Below are 17,917 nucleotides of genomic sequence, written 5' to 3'. Positions count from 1 at the left end.
CCGTTGTTGAGCGAGAGAAATCATATCAGTAAGCACGGGTTATAAACGTGTGTTTGGCTGTTCGAACGTGCGCGTTTTATTCAGTTGTCCTGACTCTAAAGACAGTCACTGGTTCATTTTCTTCATCGGTAGAAGATTCTGCAAGGTCCGCTGGAACAGGCGAAGGAGGTGGAGAAAAATCCTCTACGAGTCAATCCAACGCATCATTTTTGTTCAGGCTCGCATCCATGGTACTAACTGTCATGTATGGCTTAAGCAGAAGGCATGCTTCACTTTTTACGCGTACGCTAGGAACAGCGTACAGTACGCGGGATGCTAATTTCGTCATCAGCAGAGTATGCGCATACTGTATGTGTACATGTCAAATAGAATATACTCTGAAAGGCTATGCGTATGACTGCTTATACGCTAGCATACACGTAACAAAACAAAAATACTATACCAGAGGTTTTCGCTTGGGCTGTGAGGTAAGTTAACTTTATTGCCTATTTAAAAAAGGTGAGGGGCCACTCAATATGTCCCACCCTGACTTCCTGTTTCAGTGGAAATTATGTCAACACATTGAATAATTCTGCGCGTTTCAAGGCACTTCACAGGGACTTTAATCAATATAGATGTTACAACTGACCCCACCCATGGTCCTTTGAATTAATCTTGTATCTGCTTTGATATTAGCATGAAATTTTGATTTGTTTATTAGCAATTGTTAACAGACCTATCATATGTCAAACATTGGAGATTTGAAAGCTTTTAGCTGCTTTTGTTTGACTCATGAATAGTGATGTGTCGTTCATGAACGATTCGTTCATTTTGAACGAATCTTTAATATGACTCGGGAACAACGAGTTGTCTCAGAGAGCGATTTGTTCATTTTGTGTTGACCGTGCATGGGCTGCAACATCCCCATAGGTTCTGTACAGGAAACAGAAATGATTAGTTGACCTCTCGAGTCTTCGGATTCGAGTCGTTCGTTCATCTCGTCACAGCCCCACTGCATTCAGCCTATGGGTCGGTCATGGGATGAACGAATGACTCGAACCCAAAGACTCGAGACGTGAATTAATCATTTCGGTTTCTGTGGAAACGTGACAAATGTGATGTGACAAAAGAACGAACGACTCAGATCAAGAGGTGAGGTGAACTAACAGACTGTGTAGCCTGAAGATCCAGCTAAGCTATTAATGGATCATTTCTGTTTCTCATAACTCGTCCTTGGCTGCATCAGCCTGTGGTTTATTTTTTATTCCAAATGTGATCAACTTTTGCGTAAGTACTAGATGTGTTTGGGAATTGAACATAACATTTTAATTATTTTCTGCTGGAATGAACGAATTGACTCGGGAAAAAAAGATTTGTTCATTTTAATGAACGAGATTCAAAGATCAGAGTCAGTAAAATGATCCGAACTTCCCATCACTACTCAAGTGACCAATGTGACAACTGAACCCACTCTTCCCAAATAGATTTATCATTGTTTGTTAATTACAGTGACTCTAATTGCATATACATACATACATATATATATATATATATATATATATATATATATATATATATATATTCTAACCTAAATGTCTTCATATCTGCTGTATTTAATCCAACCAAAATTTCGTTACATTGATTACTTTTGTATAAAATTTTGCCCTTCAGACTTTTCACTGTTCAACTTCACACATTAAACCTGCCCTCTCTGGTAAAAATACACGAGGCGTGGTCAATCCGAGAACTATACACGTCAGTGGCATGGGTGTTGACCAATCAGCACCCTATAATCTACATACCCGCTTTTTGATTGGACTATATTTGATATGGGGCGGGGCGTAGATAGATGCTCACGCTGTGTGTGTGTGTAATGACAATCTGAAAATGGCGGATGGAAGCGGACTCCTTTAACTTTATCGTATACAATAATAAGCATATTAAGTGGGCGAGAATACGACAGGATGAATTTCAGCTGCAGTTAGAGAAACACCCAATGTTTCTTCGCATTAAACTGAAAAGACATCATTATTACTACTAAGAAAGAAAAAAAAATATAATTCTGAACGCTAGGTATGGTTAAAGGTCTAAAGATTTGGGGTTTGCTAGCTTGTTTTGTTCCTAGGCAGCTAACATTGTGTGTTTTGCTAACGCTAGCAGGGTGTCAATGAAAATGCTAACTGGCTAGTTTTAGATTAGCCGCTAGCAGTGTGTTTCGTATTTCTGGCTCGCGTTTTATTACACTTCTCTTAATATAACAAGGAGTCGGAATTAGTTAAAATATTATTTTTTAAAATGCTGTGTGAGAAACTCGGGCGGTGTTAAAGCGGTAGGTGGAGAGTTCGGCTAACACAGTTAGCTCCGGATGCTAGCGAACTGCCTTTAACGGAGCTATCAACGGGGCTGTCTTTTATCAGCTTAAAAACTTTAACGTTCAATGAGAAGTGAAGAAATACAAACAGGTTAATATAGTTATACGAGTTAAATAGCTGTCTGATTTGTCGTTGTGTAAAGTGCTCATTGAGTCAAATCAGAGCCACCCAGCTGATGTTGTTCCTCTACTAGACTCTTTGTTTCTACTTTTCAGAAGTAACTTTAGTGCCTTTTTAATGTCTGACCAGTTCAGTTTCACTCCCAAATGATGAATTAGCGAGTTTATATTTTTATATTCTTTATATGATGTGAGTGAGAGTCGTTTTTGAAATGTCAAATGAAGCTGAAATGTCTGTTTTTCAATAATACAGATGAAACGCCAGTGATTGCCCTGCTGGGGGGAAAAATAATAACAATAGATACTCTCATTAGAATTAGTAATGGTTATAATGGGAATTGTATTGGTTTTAATGGAAATTGTAATAGTCCCTGTGAGTCTTTGTCTAGTGGATATTGTGAAGGACTGGTAATGGTTAGCTGTTGATTTATAATGGTATTTATAGTGAAAACCATTAAAATTTCTGTGATGGATTTTATATATTATATATATATATATATATATATATATATATATATATATATATAATGTATGTGTGTGTATTTGTATATGTATTCTTTTCAGCAGAGAGGTTTGTGGTTGATTTGTCTCTAGTTCATTTAAATGAACGTTTCCTCGTATCTCATCTGCTTTGACCACAGCGTGTCGTGCCTCTGGTCTCGGGACCACCGCAAACTCAACCCTGTGTGTTGCTCTTTTCAGGCAATGGAGGAAACCCGCTACAGCAAGCGCCTGGTGAGTTCAATTTCTACTCTACAAACAAAGATTCTCAATACAGTAACGACATACACTGTATGGCCGAGAGTTTGTGGACACCTCATGACATCATCGCACACGTATGCCCTTGTTGAACGTCCCATTCCAGATTTAGTCTCGCTTTATAATGTTGGAATCAGCTCCATTCTTCTGGGAAGGTTTTCCACTAGATTTTGGAGCATGTGGTGGGGATTCAGCCACATGAGCATTAGTGAGGAGGTCTGGGGTGCAGTTGGGTGTTCCAGTTCGTCCCAAAGGTGTTCAGTGGGGTTGAGGTCAGGACACTTGAGTTCTTCTACTCTAAACTTTGCAAGCCATGTCTTCACGGAGCTCGCTTTGTGCACAGCGGCATCGTCATGCCGGAGCAGGTTTGGGCCTCTTAGTTCCAGTGAAGGGAAATTGTAATTTTACAGCATACAAAGACACCCTATACGATTGTGTGCTACAGTCTTTGTGACAACAGTTTGGGGATGTGATGGTCAGGTGTCCACAAACTTTTGGGCATGTAGTGTCCTTATGTTTCTCAGATCAAAACGGATCTTTTTTTTAATCTAAATTGAATGTTTTTTTTTTTTCTCTCTTAACATTCCAGCGTACTAAGTGCTTAGTAGGGTTGTTTCTAAACAAAACATATGTAAATAAAGATCGTGAAGCTTGAGGGACACAGCGAAAGACAAAATTCGTTAACATTTAATGATATATTTACAGCATTCGTTCATTCATTCATTCATCCTTAGTAACAACAACTTCAGGGTTATTAAATTAAGCTGCTAGTTTATACTTTGGGAAATAAAAACAATTAAATATTTTTGATGATGTTGCCAGGTACAAACAGTAACTCTGCGAGCAAGAAATGTCTCTCTTTCAAAAGGGGGAAAGAAAAACACTTTTGGTTTTAGGCCACACCCAGTTCAGGTTTAAGTGTAAATATGAATTGTTTTAGCCGTAAACAGGTACGCGTATGCTTCCTTCACTTAAACAGATTTAGAACGGATAGTAGGTGGAACACAAACCCTGTACCTGGACACAGGACACAAGCTCGCTGCAGTCGGGCCCCTTATGTGTCGCATAAGATTATAAAATTGAAAGCATTGGCTTGAGTCAGTTAGTGAGCTATTCAACCCCCAGTGCAAATCAGGTTTATTTTCAAAATGTACAGACTTTCAGCTGTTTGCAACAAACAAATCAAACAAAAGCAACTGACATAGTTCAATACGACGAATGCCGTTGATGGCTTTATTTTTCTGCCCTGTTCAGGTATTTCGTGTGTTCCAGCTCAAACACACCTGCTGCAACTAATGAAGCCCTTGATTAGTTCATCAGGTGTGCTTGAGACAACACCTGTTCTGCATATTTGTGCTGTTGTAAGGGTTTCTTTTCAGGGGGTTGAATAATCTTAAGAGTGGAGAAATCATTATAAGTTGCATTTTCAGTTGAATTTGGGAAAACCACTTGAAGCATTTATGTTGAACTATTTCAATTGCTTTTGTTTGATTTGTTCATTGCAAACAGCTAAAAGTCTGTAAATTTCGACAATAAAGCTGATTTGCACTGGGGGTTGAATCATTTTGTTTGTAACTGTATATTTAGTTCATAGTTACTCTCCCTTCTGTCTGTCTGTCTGTCTTTCATGTGCGTGTTGAAGCTAAGGTGGAAGTGTGGCTGCAGTTATGGCAGTTCTGTTTAGCTCAGATTGGCATGTTAGTTCGAGCTTTACTGTTCACCCAGCCTCTCCACTGTGTGTTTAGCGAACAGGAACACGCCGGCGCTACCAGGACGATGGCATCTCGGACGATGAGATTGAGGGGAAGACAACCTTTGACCTGGAGGAAAAGCTTGAAAGCAGCTACTTCAATTCAGACTTGGTCAAAATCATGGATGGGAAAGGTCAGTGGGGTAAACATATTGATATTACACTGAACATCACAGACTCTGATCTAGTCAGTGCATATTTAACTGTGTGTGTGTGTTGGGGGGCGGGGCCTCTTTTCTGCAGACTTCACTTTTGAGTACATCCAGCGGGAGGGGCTTCGGGACCCCATCATCTTTACTACAGCAGATGGTCTTGGCATTCAGTATGTTTTTTTTTTTTTTTATATCTATCTATCCATCCATCCATCCATCCATTCATTCATCCCGTCTCTATCTCTCTCTCTATTTATGACTCTCTGTCTCTTTTTCCATCTGTCTGTCTGTCTCTCTGTTATACTTTCTGCATACTGTTTTGCTGTCGCTTTTACACAAACGTATAGTTTTGTCGAAACCGAGTCTCCTTGTGTTCACAGGATGCCCGATCCAGACTTCAGCGTGAGTGACGTGAAACTGTTTGTAGGTAAGCGTTTTCCCCTCTGTTTTTGATTTCTTTACTTTATAACGTATACACGTTATTCAAAATCCACTCGTTCTGTCTCGTCTCGGCTCTTTTGCTTTGAACTCGCTTCCTCTACACCCTGCTCTCCGCGTCCCTCTGATAGGCAGTCGCAGGATGATCGACGTGATGGACGTGAGCACTCAAAAGGGCATGGAGATGTCAATGAGTCAATGGAGGCGGTACTACGAAACTCCAGCCTCGGAAAGGGAAAAGCTGTACAACGTCATCAGTCTGGAGTTCAGTCATACGAAACTGGAGCATCTCGTCAAGAGACCTGCCTCAGTAGGACATTTCTTTCACGCATGCACGCACGCACACACACAAGCACGAAAGAGACTGTGATAAATCCCTGACGGTTTGCTTTGTGGGTTTAAGGTTGATATGATCGACTGGGTGGATATCATGTGGCCGCGGCACCTGAAGGAGAGACAGAGAGATTCCACCAACGCCATCACTGACATGCAGTACCCCAAAGTACAGAAGTGAGTTACAGATACGTAGTGTTTGCATGTGATATACATTTATTAGCCAGCGCACCAGGCAGGTTAAAGCTCCAGGGTGTTTCCGAGTCCCATTACCAGAAATCAGACTAGGCTCAAACGTGGTAGCTTAACCACTTAATGTAATAATGTAAAAATGGCGAGCTAGTTAAGCGCATTAATAGCACGCAGGGACCCCCAACAAGTATACGATTATGTATGATGTAGCACGTGGTGTTTGTGTCCTTGACAAAAAAATCCAGCAATTCATTGACCAAAGTTCATTGGTCAGCTATGAACATGTGGTGTTCCCTCCACACAAAAGTTGATTGTTTTACTCCGGTTAGTGTCTTTATTTTAACACGATACGTCCGAATGCGAGGTGGCAGAGTGTGGTAAGCAGATGAGCTATATGGTAGCTTTATATTGCTCGGTTTTATTAGCGTTTCCACATGCCTGCGTGCTCCTGTTTCTGAAAAGTGTCCAAAAAAACTCTTCGCGTCAGCCAGATTGCGCCTAGATTCATGCAGGAGAAGTAGCCTGTGCTGTAGTCAAAGCATCGGGGTGCATCACACCACCATGAGGCATTGAATTAAATAAAATAAAAACTACAGATTTGTCCCCCTTATTATTTGCTCTTTCTGCTTGTTACTTGGCTGTGAAGGTAAACCATTTTAATCTGCCTAGGTACTGTCTGATGAGTGTGAAGGGCTGCTTTACAGACTTCCATATCGACTTTGGTGGCACATCAGTCTGGTATCACATCCTGAGGGGACGCAAAGTGAGAACCACACACACATACACAGGCATTCTATTCTGCTTCTGAGAAAGCATTGATGCAGTAATGCATTGCACTGTGTGCTTATGATGATGTGCTTGGAACTGTTTTCCCGGCTCTCTCTGGATTCTTAATGTCTGAAGTTGCGTTTTACAGTAGAATGTTCATATACATGTACACTACCGGTCAGAAGTTTGTAGACACTCGACTGAAATGTTTCTCATGATCTTAAAGACCCTTTGATCCGAAGGTTTGAAATCTGTGTTGTGGAGAGAAATGTAATTGTGCCGACATATATCCATTTCTTTCATTAAAAAAATAACATTTTATTTACAAAAAATATTGTTTTAAATGGACAACTCGGAGGGAAATATTCCAAAAAGCAGCCGATAAGAGTCCAGCGTCGGTGTGAACTCCTTTAATACTGTTAAAGGAGCATCTCGGGGAAATTCCTCAAGAAATCGGGTGAGAAAACGCCAAGATTACATTTCTGGAAATTCTAGGCAAAAAGGGCGTCTACTTTGAAGATGCTAAAAATATTAAATTATTTAGATTTATTTTGGATTTTTTTTTTATCACAACATAATTCCCATAGTTCCATTTGTGTTACTCCAGAGTCTTGATGACTTTAGTATTATTCTAAAATGTAGGGTGAGGGAGGGAAATAAAATAAGGAATGAGTGTGTTTCACCGATTTCAAACATTTAATCGTACACCTTTTTAAGATCATGAGAAACATTTCATTCAGTTGTCTCCAAACGTTTGACTGGTAGTGTGCTTCTTATGTTTTATGATGTTGTTATATTGTTTATAATGGACTTTTTCGAATGAGGTTTTTAGATCTTGTGCCCCTGGGTTAATCCCTAGGTGTTCTGGCTGATCCCGCCCACGCCACACAACCTGGAGCTCTATGAGAACTGGGTATTGTCAGGAAAACAGGGTGACATCTTCCTCGGGGACAAAGCCACCGCCTGCCAGCGCGTTGAGCTAAATCAGGGTTACACCTTCATGATCCCCTCAGGTGTGTGTACGCATAGTTTTAAACTGGAGTGACAGAATACAAAGTTTGTGTACGAGTTATACTACAGTTGATTGTGTGTGTGTAGGTTGGATCCATGCAGTCTACACACCTGAGGATACTCTGGTGTTCGGAGGGAATTTCCTGCACAGTTTTAACATTCCTATGCAGCTGAACATCTACAACATCGAGGACCGCACACGGGTTGGTTCAGACATACAGATCCAGTTTTGCGATATTGGGGGCGATATTGCAAATTGAGTCATTAGATCGTATAGAACGTTTTTACGTCAGATGCACTCGAGACATGCATAAATCTTGCACAGAGTGTATTTTCCTGACCTTAACAAGACACAGTCACGGACAGGAAGGGAAAAGAGTGTGACACACGCCACGTCTGAGACACTATTAATACGGGGAAGGTTTAACCTCAGCCAAAAGGGGGCGGGGCTGTTAAAGTTTTCCTATCTCATTAAATCACAACAAAACAATGTTCTTTGGGTACATATTTATCAGTTTATCAGATCTCTCTTAATTTTTTGACACGCCTCATTCATTATTCTGATGAGCAGCGATAGAAATAAACATTAATTAAGGCCCAACATCATAACTATGGTTATATTATGGCTTCCATTCACAAAAAACTAAGAGTTCAGTAGCATGAAGGAGGCAGTATTTTGGCTGTGCAACAAAAACGGTGGTGCTAATACCACGAACATAAACCTACTAGCATAAAATAATAAACAAATCATTACTGTATACAAATCAGGTAAAATTGCTGTGACGGGCAGAGACAATTAATAGATTAACATTTTTCATATATCTATGTGTATATATGTATTAGTATATTGTATATTTAAATATTTATGTAGATTGTATGATGTATGTTGTTTTTTTTTTTTTCCCTCTCCTCCTCTCTCCAGGTCCCAGCTAAGTTCCGTTACCCGTTCTATTACGAGATGTGTTGGTACGTGTTGGAGCGTTACCTCTACTGTCTGACCAACACCTCTCATCTAACCCCGGAGTTCCAGAGACACTCGCTGGGCATCGGTTAGTACAGACACACACACACACCTACGCTAACATTTTTGTGTTAACGAGGACAACGCGTATTATTTATAAGTTTATTCTTATACACACAGGGCTGACAAAAGATGACTTTGCTAAACCAAACAACGAAGATACCGAGGAAAAAGAGGAGGTGAAAGAAGAAGGTGACGACGAGGAGGAGGAGGAGGAAGAAGAAGCTCCCTCTCCTCCGGCCCGTCCTGGAGTGAAGGTCCACCTGACGCCACTGGAGCTGGAAGGACTCTGGCAGCTGCTGCACAAACTGGAGGAGCTGCCCGCCCACAAGAAGTGTGTACCTGCAGGGATCAGAAACGCTCCAGCACTTCTCAGTGACATCCGTGTGCGTAAACTTCATCATCGCTACTCAATAACCAACCACTTGAGATTATCATCTACAGAATAGAATTTTTTTGTACGCTGGTTATATATTCCTTTGAATAACATCTGCAGGAGACAGAGGCAGAATATTGATCTAAACAGATCAGATTGTCATGAAGTGCTGAATGTAGTGTTAAATTTAACCGTGATTCATTTCGGTATCCACAGGCCCTGCTAGAAGAGCATGCCAACGATGATCCAAAATTGTCTTACACTGGAAAACCCATTGTCACATGGCCCAAAAGGGTAAGAGCAACCTTTGCTCCTCACTACATCATACTCGGAATTGAAATGGTCACATGACTACAATAAAAAAAGGGATTGTATCGTCGTCACGCCACACAACGGCATTATTGTTAAAGCCCAACATGTTAAAGCTTGTACTAGCAGTGTTTCTGTGAGAGCTCTAGCACTTGGTTATTTATTTTATATAAAATCCAGATTTAAAGACATCACTGATGATGATGATGATAATGAGTAAAGGTTCAAACTGTGATTTAAAAAAAAAAAAAAAGTATTATAAATATAATTAAATTCTCCGCGAGGTTTCATCCCATTTGGTGATTTTTGCCATTTGATGATAAATTTTTTATATACTTGTATTTGTTTATTTAGAATTGATCAGCTCTGTATTATTAAGACCCTGTCCTCGTACCCAGTGTGCTGACACACACTTTTTCTCTTTCCCGTGTTTGTAGCCCTCGTGGTACAGGCCGCTCCCCCCACACCCGTCCGTAATGTATCGGCCGCGCGCTTCAGGTCCGAGCCCCTCGATGCCCCCGGTGCCACGGCCAACCAAGCCCACATCTTCAATCTCGGCTCTGAGGCGGCGGCGTGTGCGCTGTAAACGCTGCGAGGGCTGCAGGCGCTCCCACTGCGGAGATTGCACCTACTGCAGGGACATGAAGAAGTTCGGCGGCCCGGGTCGACTCAAGAAGTCCTGCATTCTCAGACAGTGCCTGTCTGTGAGTACTTTATTCTAACGTCTAGGGGTTACGTTCTCCTCCACGAATTACTTCACGGCTCTAACCGAGACCTTTCCTCTAGCCGGCACTGCCTCTGACTGCAATCTGCACCATATGTAAAGAGGGGAGCCAGGAAGACGCCGAAGGCACCCAGACCACCCAAACACTCATGGAGTGCTCCGAATGTGGTCAGATCACACACCCGGAATGTATAACGGTAAACACCAAGCATGCAGATTGTATACACTTTTTTCTTTCTTCTTTTTTCAGCTGATTCACTGTGATAAATATGGTGCTGATGTTGTTGGGTGTTTTTTTTGTGTGTGTGTGTCCTCAAGGTCCCAGGGGAGGGTGTGATCAATAAGGACCTTCCCAGTTGCTGGGAATGTCCCAAATGTGTCCAGGATAAGAACACTGAGGTAGGATGTGGTGTCATCGTACACTACAACATTGCTAATCAAGAACAGTGAACAAGTTTCCTTTTCGCTATATACTGAACGACACACCTCGTGATAATGACAGTGAGTTCAGTGGAAACAGTCTGTGTGTGTATATATGTGTGTTATGTTCAGTGTTGGTGTGAATGATGCAACTAGGACTAAATGAAGATAAAAACATTTCTACATCTGTTCTGTACAGGATCAAAAAAGGAAAAGAAATGTTCCTTTTGATTAAAAACAAATATAAAAAAAAACCCATATAGGGTTCCTGACTTTTTTTTATATGTTGTGTGTTAGTCTTCCAGCAGTAATTCAGAGGAGGAGGGTAAAAGCACTGTTACAACTAGCTCTCCAACCTCCGCTCCTCCTGCTAAGCGGGCGTACAGGGAGGGCATCGGGGTGGAGGGGCTGCGTTTGGGGCGCAGGGTTCAACCTCCCCCGTCACCCTCGTCCCTGCCTCTGAATCGCTCCCGACGCCAACCTCCACCCTCACAGAGAATCCTACTGCAGCACCAACAGAGCCGCAAGAGAGCCGGGGCACTGGAGCGACAACACAGGAAGAGGGTAGGGGCACAGACGTGTGTGTGTGTGTGTGTGTGTGTGTGTGTGTGTGTGTGTACACATTATTCTTTACTCTTGAAAACTGACTTTGTTTTTGTCGTCCTTTTCTGCTGCAGATCAAATTAGAGAGGAGCAAACTCTTCCAGTCGGTAAGTCTTCATCGCTGTGATGCTTTTACAAAGTGTGTACATGGCTTCCGCCTCCTGAATCTTGGTTTGTTTGGGTTTTTTTTTCCCCCTCTGATCAGACTGGTTCTAGAGGGATAAGGACGTTTTGGTATCTGTAGAAGCAGATAGATTGCCATAGATTTCAGCAAGAACAATGTGTCAATAGACCCGCACGGGCTCGTAGGGTTGTCACGGTATAAAATTTGAGTAGTCTGTACCAATACTAGTAAAATTCCATGGTACCCAAAAACATGCTAATTGAACAACACACTCTTTTATTAATAAAAGTTAAATATCAATATAAATGTTGTTTTTTAAATGCAATAACCACACACAAATTACAGATATATAGGTCATCAAAAAGCCTCCGGTGTGTAAAATTAATAAACCACAGATTTGTCTTACCCCAATAAAAATTAAAGCATTAAATGGTTAATAAGGACTCCTGATCGTATTAGCGCTAAACGCATGTATGTTAAACATTAAGTAAGCAAAAACGAGGATTGTGGGGTTTTTTTTTTTTTTGCAATAATACACTCGACTTAAACTATGCTACAACATTAATAATGCAACTGCTACCATAATTTGAAACTCACCTGCTTGAACTGCTCGAATAAATACTGCGGTTAAGTCGAAATCTGGTACTGTCAACCTTTTTTCTTTTTGGCACCGAGGTACCGGTACTTTTGTAACCCTACCCGCTTGTGCTCATGGTGATGCGTGAAAATTACGCCCGTTTTAAACGTTTGAAGGAATTTTCTCTGACTTATTCGTTAGATTCGGGTCGAACATAATGGAGGAGGTTTTCACCCAGAGCTGTACATATAACTCTCATAACGTATAAGGAATTCTTCCTCACGTGTTAGGCTGAGGCTTGCTCTAAGCTTAAGTTAGCTTTAAGGAAATAATAACGATGGGTGATATTTATCGATCTTTTATTTTTGCTACCCTTTTGGTGTCCGAAGCACGTGGTTTTGTGACACACATAGCAAACATGTCCTTGTGGAAAAGCATCCTCTTTGTGCTCACCTTCTCTGTCACTTTCGCTTTCTGCTCCTTTGCTTTCCTCGTATGTGTCTCGTTCTCTTTCCCGCCGTTCTGTCTCTCAGACACGGCCGCCTGTCTCTGTTTCTCCAAAGCTCTTGCGTCGGCGGAGTTTGGAGAGAGGAAGCGCGATCAGGGCAGGGCTCGGCAGGGGCGTGACGCGCAGGAGGGGCATGCCGTCCTATCAGGGAAGAGAAGTGAGGCTTAGAAGCGAAGCGAGAGGCGGAGCTCTGCGGGGAAGGACGGCGAGAGAAGAGGATGGAGACAGCAATAACAAAGAGGAAGAGGGTGAGAAGACTGAAAGGATCGAGAACGGTATGGGAGGTAAAGAAAACCGGCCGCGGAGATACGGAGGAAGGCCGACTGAAGACGAGAACGGAAACTCTCGACAGAACGGGGATCGGGAAACTGAGGGGGAGGAGTCCGTAGAGCAGACTCGCTCGGACTCTTCCGCAGCACTCAGTGACGAGACCAGAGATCAGAGGTCATGCGTGACCGTGACTTTGCAGCCGTCACGAGGCAGACGGGACCCCGGCACTATCGTCCCCAAGCTAGAAGCGAACGTATCCTCTGTAAGCCACACCCAAAGCGACAGCGACTTCCAGGGCAAGTCCCTGCTCCGCCCGCCACTCCGGCGCGATTCGCGGCGTGCAGACAAAGCTCGCTCTCGCTCACACTTGCACGCAGCCGGGCCGCAACTTCGATCCCCCATCTTTACCAGGAGCACTTCCAAACACGGTCACGTGAGTCCGAGCTTACGGTATAGCTCTGGAGAGTCGCATCACAACACGGCGCGAGAGAGGAACGGGAAAAACGTGCGACCGGAGAGAGGGAAGCCTCCTGCCTCCTCTCACAGCTCGGTGTCCTGCACATCACCCGAGCAGAACGGAGCGAGTGAACCAGGTTGGGGCAGGCTGGTGTGGGTGTCCGTCTTCCGCTACCTGTCTCGATCCGAGCTGTGCGTCTGCATGGCTGTGTGCAAGAGCTGGTACAAATGGTGAGTGTGTGTGTGTGCACGTAATATATATAAGTGTATAAATATGGTTTGAATTTAAAGAAATACTCTTTAAATTTATATTTTGATATTTTGATTTTATTTTTGACTGTTCTGTGTGTGTGTTTGTCTTACAACCACACTTTTTGTTGTAATAGGGGGTGCGATAAGCGCTTGTGGACACACATCAGTTTGAGCCGCTGCCAGTCCATCAGCCCGCAGGCCCTCTCCGGCATCATCAAGCGCCAGCCGGTTACACTGGACCTGTCCTGGGCGACAATATCCAAGAAACAGCTCACATGGCTCGTCAACCGATTACCAGGTACACACATTGCACTCAAAGCTGCCTCTGACACATTTGGTTTCATAGGTCGGGATATATCCCCCTCCCCTTCACTTACCCTTGTCTCCTTGTCTTCAGGGTTGAAAGATCTGGTGCTTTCAGGGTGTAACTGGGCATCCGTGTCCGCTCTGAGTTCTCCCAGTTGTCCTTTACTGCGGTCCTTAGACCTACGCTGGGCAGATGGCGTCAAAGATGCACAGATCAGAGAGCTGCTCAGCCCACCAGGTAACCCACACACACAGTCCTTTCTGAAAGAAAAAAAAAAAAAACATACTACTTTTCAGGATAAACCTTAAAATGGTGCATAATCGCAGTGAAGTTTTAGACACAAGTCGTCCAGACGTTAGTTGTGTGTGTGTGTGTGTGTGTGTGTGTGTGTGTGTGTGCGCGCGTGCGCGCGTGTGCAGGAAGTAATAACCGTTCCCAGCTGAGAAACGTGCAGTGCTTGAGGCTGTGTGGTCTGGAGGTGACGGAGGCCACTCTGAGGCTGATCATCAGGCACATGCCCCAGCTGACGAGGCTCGAGCTCTCACACTGCCCTCTGACTGACAACGCTCTCAACCTCCTCACCGCCGTGGGCTCATCCACACGCAACACACTCGCACACCTCAACCTAGCAGGTACCTGAACACGTGCTCAAGACCTTACACTTTTGAAAAGCATAGGAAGTATGGAACAAAATAAACGTACTCCGAGGATGATTTCATGCACATCTCGAAAGGTAGTCGATCACTGTTTGCTTATTTAGTTTTAAACTAAGACTAAGGGAGTTCAGCATGGTGCAAACTGTTTAAGATTATGTAGCAAATCGATGCAGCTTAGCTCAAAGTTCTGCGTTGCCGACGTTAGCTCGTACTTCTAGTAAACAACTAAAGATTAACCCTGTACCTCTCTTGACCAATTGGTTGTGACTACAGTTTAAGAGGCATCTAACGCCGAGTTTCACAGTACTCAGCTGGATATTTTGAAGGTGACATTCCTATTTATCTACTCAGGAAAACATGACTGCTATACAGGTGCATCTCAGAAAATTAGAATATCGTGCAAAAGTTTGTTTTTAAGTGAAATATTTCAAGCTTGGTGTTTTTTTTTTTTTTTGTTTTGTTTTTTTTTTTTTTTTAAATCTTGATGATTACGGCTTACAGCTCATGGAAATAAAAAATCCAGTATCTTAAAATATTAGAATAAATAATTTATAATAAAGAAATGTGGACCTGATGAAAAGTATGTTAATTTATGCACTCGATACTCGGGCGAGGCTTTAATCCTTTTGCATGAATTACTGCATCAATGTGGCGTGGCATGGAGGCGATCAGCCTGTGGCACTGCTGAGGTGTTTGTTATGGAAGTCCAGGTTGCTTTGATAGCGGCCTTCAGCTCGTCTGTATTGTTGGGTCTGGTGTCTCTCATAGATTCTCTATGGGGTTCAGGTCCGGCGAGTCGGCTGGCCAATCAAGCACGGTAATACCATGGTCAGTAAACCGGTTACTAGTAGTTTTGGCACTGTGAGCAGGTGTCCAAGTCCTGCTGGAAAAGGAAATCAGCGTCTCCATAAAGCTCGTCAGCAGATGGAAGCATGAAGTGCTCCAAAATCTCCTGGTAGACGCGGCATCGACTCTCGACTTGAGAAAACACACTGGACCAACACCAGCAGATGACATGGCAACCCAAATCATCACTGACTGCAGAAACTTCACACTGGACTTCAAGCAACTTAGATTCTGTTCCTCTCCACTCTTCCTCCAGACTCTGCGACCTTGATTTCCAAATGAAATGCAACATTTACTTCCATCTTCCCCGTGATTGTGGTCGTGCATACTGAACCGGACTGAGAGATTAAAGCCTCAGGAAACCTTCGCAGGTGTTTTGAGTTAATTCGCTGATTAGAGTCTTCTCAGGTCGACATTTCTGTATTATAAATTCTTTATTCTAATATTTTGAGATACTGGAGTTTTGATTTCCATGAGCTGTAAGCCGTAATCATCAAGATTAAAAAAAGAAAGGCTTGAAATATTTCACTTCATGTGTAATGAAGCTAGAATATATGAAAGTTCCACTTTTGAATTAAATTATGGGGGGGGGGAAAACAAAAAAAACTTTTCCTTGATATTAAGATTTTTTGAGATGCACTTGTACGTTTATGGCAAATTGTGAAATCTGACCAGCATCGTAATAGGGCATGTATTAATTACTGTCATCTCGCGAGAAATATTTAGCAGCATTTTCATCTATTGGCAGCAGTAGGTAGCGTCCACGGGTTAATCCTGAGCGTGGAGTTTCTGTACCCGTTCTGTCTGTGTTTCCGGCCGAGACGCGTTATGTGACGTCACGACACGCATTCAACCAGAGCCCTCTTCGATTCACGTGCGTCGAACATGAGTACCGCTAAAAGGTCTTGTTAACCAACAAACATCACCGCGAAAGACGATTTCATGCCAATTCAAGTAGTTTCCCGCAAAAAAACAGCAAATTTACCTTGGCTGCTGTCAGTAGTGTCTATAGATATACGTCATATGGGAATGCCTAATTCACTGACCACACCATTGCACATTCCCTATCTATAGGTTTTGATTACAGTCTCTCTCTGTCTCTCTCTGTCTCAGGTTGCAGTCGTCTGACGGACCACTGTCTGGTGTACCTGCAGCGTTTGTCCTGTCTTTCTGTGCTGGACCTGCGCAGCTGTAAAGGAATCTCCCGGGAGGCCTGTGAGAAATTCATCTTCGAACTGTCCGTCAATGCCCTCTACTGCCTATCAGACGATAAACTTATCCAGAGAATATCCTAGAGCCCATCCTTCTTTGAGAGACAGACTGTTTGGGTTGGTCGGGTGGTGGCAGAGTTGTTGTAAGTGTGTGTGTGTGTGTGAGAGAGAGAGAGAGAATATTGTGGCGTGTGTATGTGTAGGAAGGTCAGCATGATTGCTCTGTTTGACTGCGATTCATGTACAGAACACCATGATGGAGGAGCTCAAAGCATCTAGAAGGAGCTTTATGTAAACAGGACTCAGCGATGGCTACCCCTAATTTGTACTTCCTCATATTTCCCTTTGGTCTGAGTACAAACAAGTGAAGCAGTTGGCAATCACAGTTGGCATTACAGGCTTGAGAATCCTCACAGGCTCTTCCAATAAGAGTTTGAAACAGGTGCTATTCCTCAACAGCCTTTTTTTTTTTTCCGTTTTTTTTTTTCTATTCCAGGGCAGGTCTGTAACTTGCATGCCTCTCCTGATCTCAATCCATCCCCTCCTTTTCCACTCTTTCTAACTTCTCTGTCTTCTTTACTCCAACGCTTCTGTTGTTTGTAGCAGCGTAAGGGTGTCGCATTTGGTTTCACTCCTGTGCTTAACCTCTGAATTTATTTTTCAAGAGGAATACTTTTCAGTTCTTAATTCCATTCTCTCTAGTTACAGAGTACAGATATATATAAATATCAAAATATATACACACCCTCGTGTAAATGTATTCCTCTCCTATAGTATGCCAGAAGAAGAGTCTGTAGCGTTGTAATTATTTTTGGATTTTTTTTTTTCCACTTTTTTTTTGTTTGTTTTGCAAAAAAATAAAGAAATAACCAGATATGTTGTAAATTTTATTGTCTGATTGCACTCGCATGAACAGTCATTTAAGTACATTTTTCCAAAGCTGTTTAAATTTTTTTTTTTTTGTTATTTCCATTGATTGAAATCCTATGCAGGGGATTTTGAAGAGGGAACACAGCAGCCATGCGGGGACTCGTTACGAACTAAAGTGCTGAAAAGAGTTTGCTTTAAAGGACAGATTGAAACTGTCAGCGGAGTTGTCTAGTTCAAAAGTGTGTGTGCGCGAGAGAGAGACCTTATAACAAAAAAGAAAAAATAAATTATCTGTGCAGCAGAAAAATATAAAAACACGCATGAAACGACGTAACTAGCTAGATTTAACTGCATGCCATAATTTAAATGTTATGATTTAACAGTTTATGCTGCAGTGCTGTTAAATTCCCAAATCTGATTTGTGTATATCTATATATCTGACACATACATAGAGATATATGATCAATCTCTCTATAATAATAATAATATATATATATTATCATAATCTAAACAG

General features: G+C 42.4%; 1 protein-coding gene across 3 annotated transcripts; it reads left to right on the top strand.

Annotated features, from left to right (window-relative positions):
- The first annotated feature begins 1,840 nt into the window (after positions 1–1,840).
- On the top strand, positions 1,841–17,846 carry kdm2ab (lysine (K)-specific demethylase 2Ab). Of its 3 annotated transcripts, none has more exons than XM_053631716.1 (23): positions 1,841–2,052; positions 3,173–3,205; positions 4,975–5,113; positions 5,223–5,301; positions 5,512–5,558; positions 5,701–5,879; positions 5,973–6,079; positions 6,764–6,857; positions 7,722–7,875; positions 7,961–8,076; positions 8,796–8,922; positions 9,015–9,280; positions 9,487–9,564; positions 10,017–10,283; positions 10,366–10,500; positions 10,622–10,702; positions 11,021–11,287; positions 11,401–11,433; positions 12,561–13,492; positions 13,648–13,811; positions 13,911–14,057; positions 14,240–14,452; positions 16,436–17,846. In XM_053631716.1, the coding sequence occupies exons 2-23, from the start codon at positions 3,176–3,178 to the stop codon at positions 16,615–16,617; spliced, it is 3,837 nt and encodes a 1,278-aa protein (XP_053487691.1). In that variant the 5' UTR covers positions 1,841–2,052; positions 3,173–3,175; the 3' UTR covers positions 16,618–17,846. The 3 variants fall into 3 exon arrangements, with proteins under 3 accessions (XP_053487691.1, XP_053487692.1, XP_053487693.1); XM_053631717.1 differs by having other exon boundaries at positions 3,112–3,205; XM_053631718.1 differs by having other exon boundaries at positions 12,591–13,492; positions 16,436–17,845.
- The last annotated feature ends 71 nt before the right edge of the window (positions 17,847–17,917 follow it).

The sequence above is a fragment of the Ictalurus furcatus genome, chromosome 8, assembly GCF_023375685.1.
Source record: "Ictalurus furcatus strain D&B chromosome 8, Billie_1.0, whole genome shotgun sequence".
NCBI lineage: Eukaryota > Metazoa > Chordata > Actinopteri > Siluriformes > Ictaluridae > Ictalurus > Ictalurus furcatus.
This window is presented reverse-complemented; position numbering and strand designations above follow the sequence as displayed.

Coding starts and splice junctions, on each gene's coding strand:
- kdm2ab (XM_053631716.1), top strand. CDS start 3,176: ATGGAGGAAACCCGCTACAGCAAGCGCCTG. Junction 5,559..5,700: donor TGACGTGAAACTGTTTGTAG/GTAAGCGTTTTC, acceptor TCCCTCTGATAG/GCAGTCGCAGGATGATCGAC. Junction 6,858..7,721: donor ACATCCTGAGGGGACGCAAA/GTGAGAACCACA, acceptor GTTAATCCCTAG/GTGTTCTGGCTGATCCCGCC.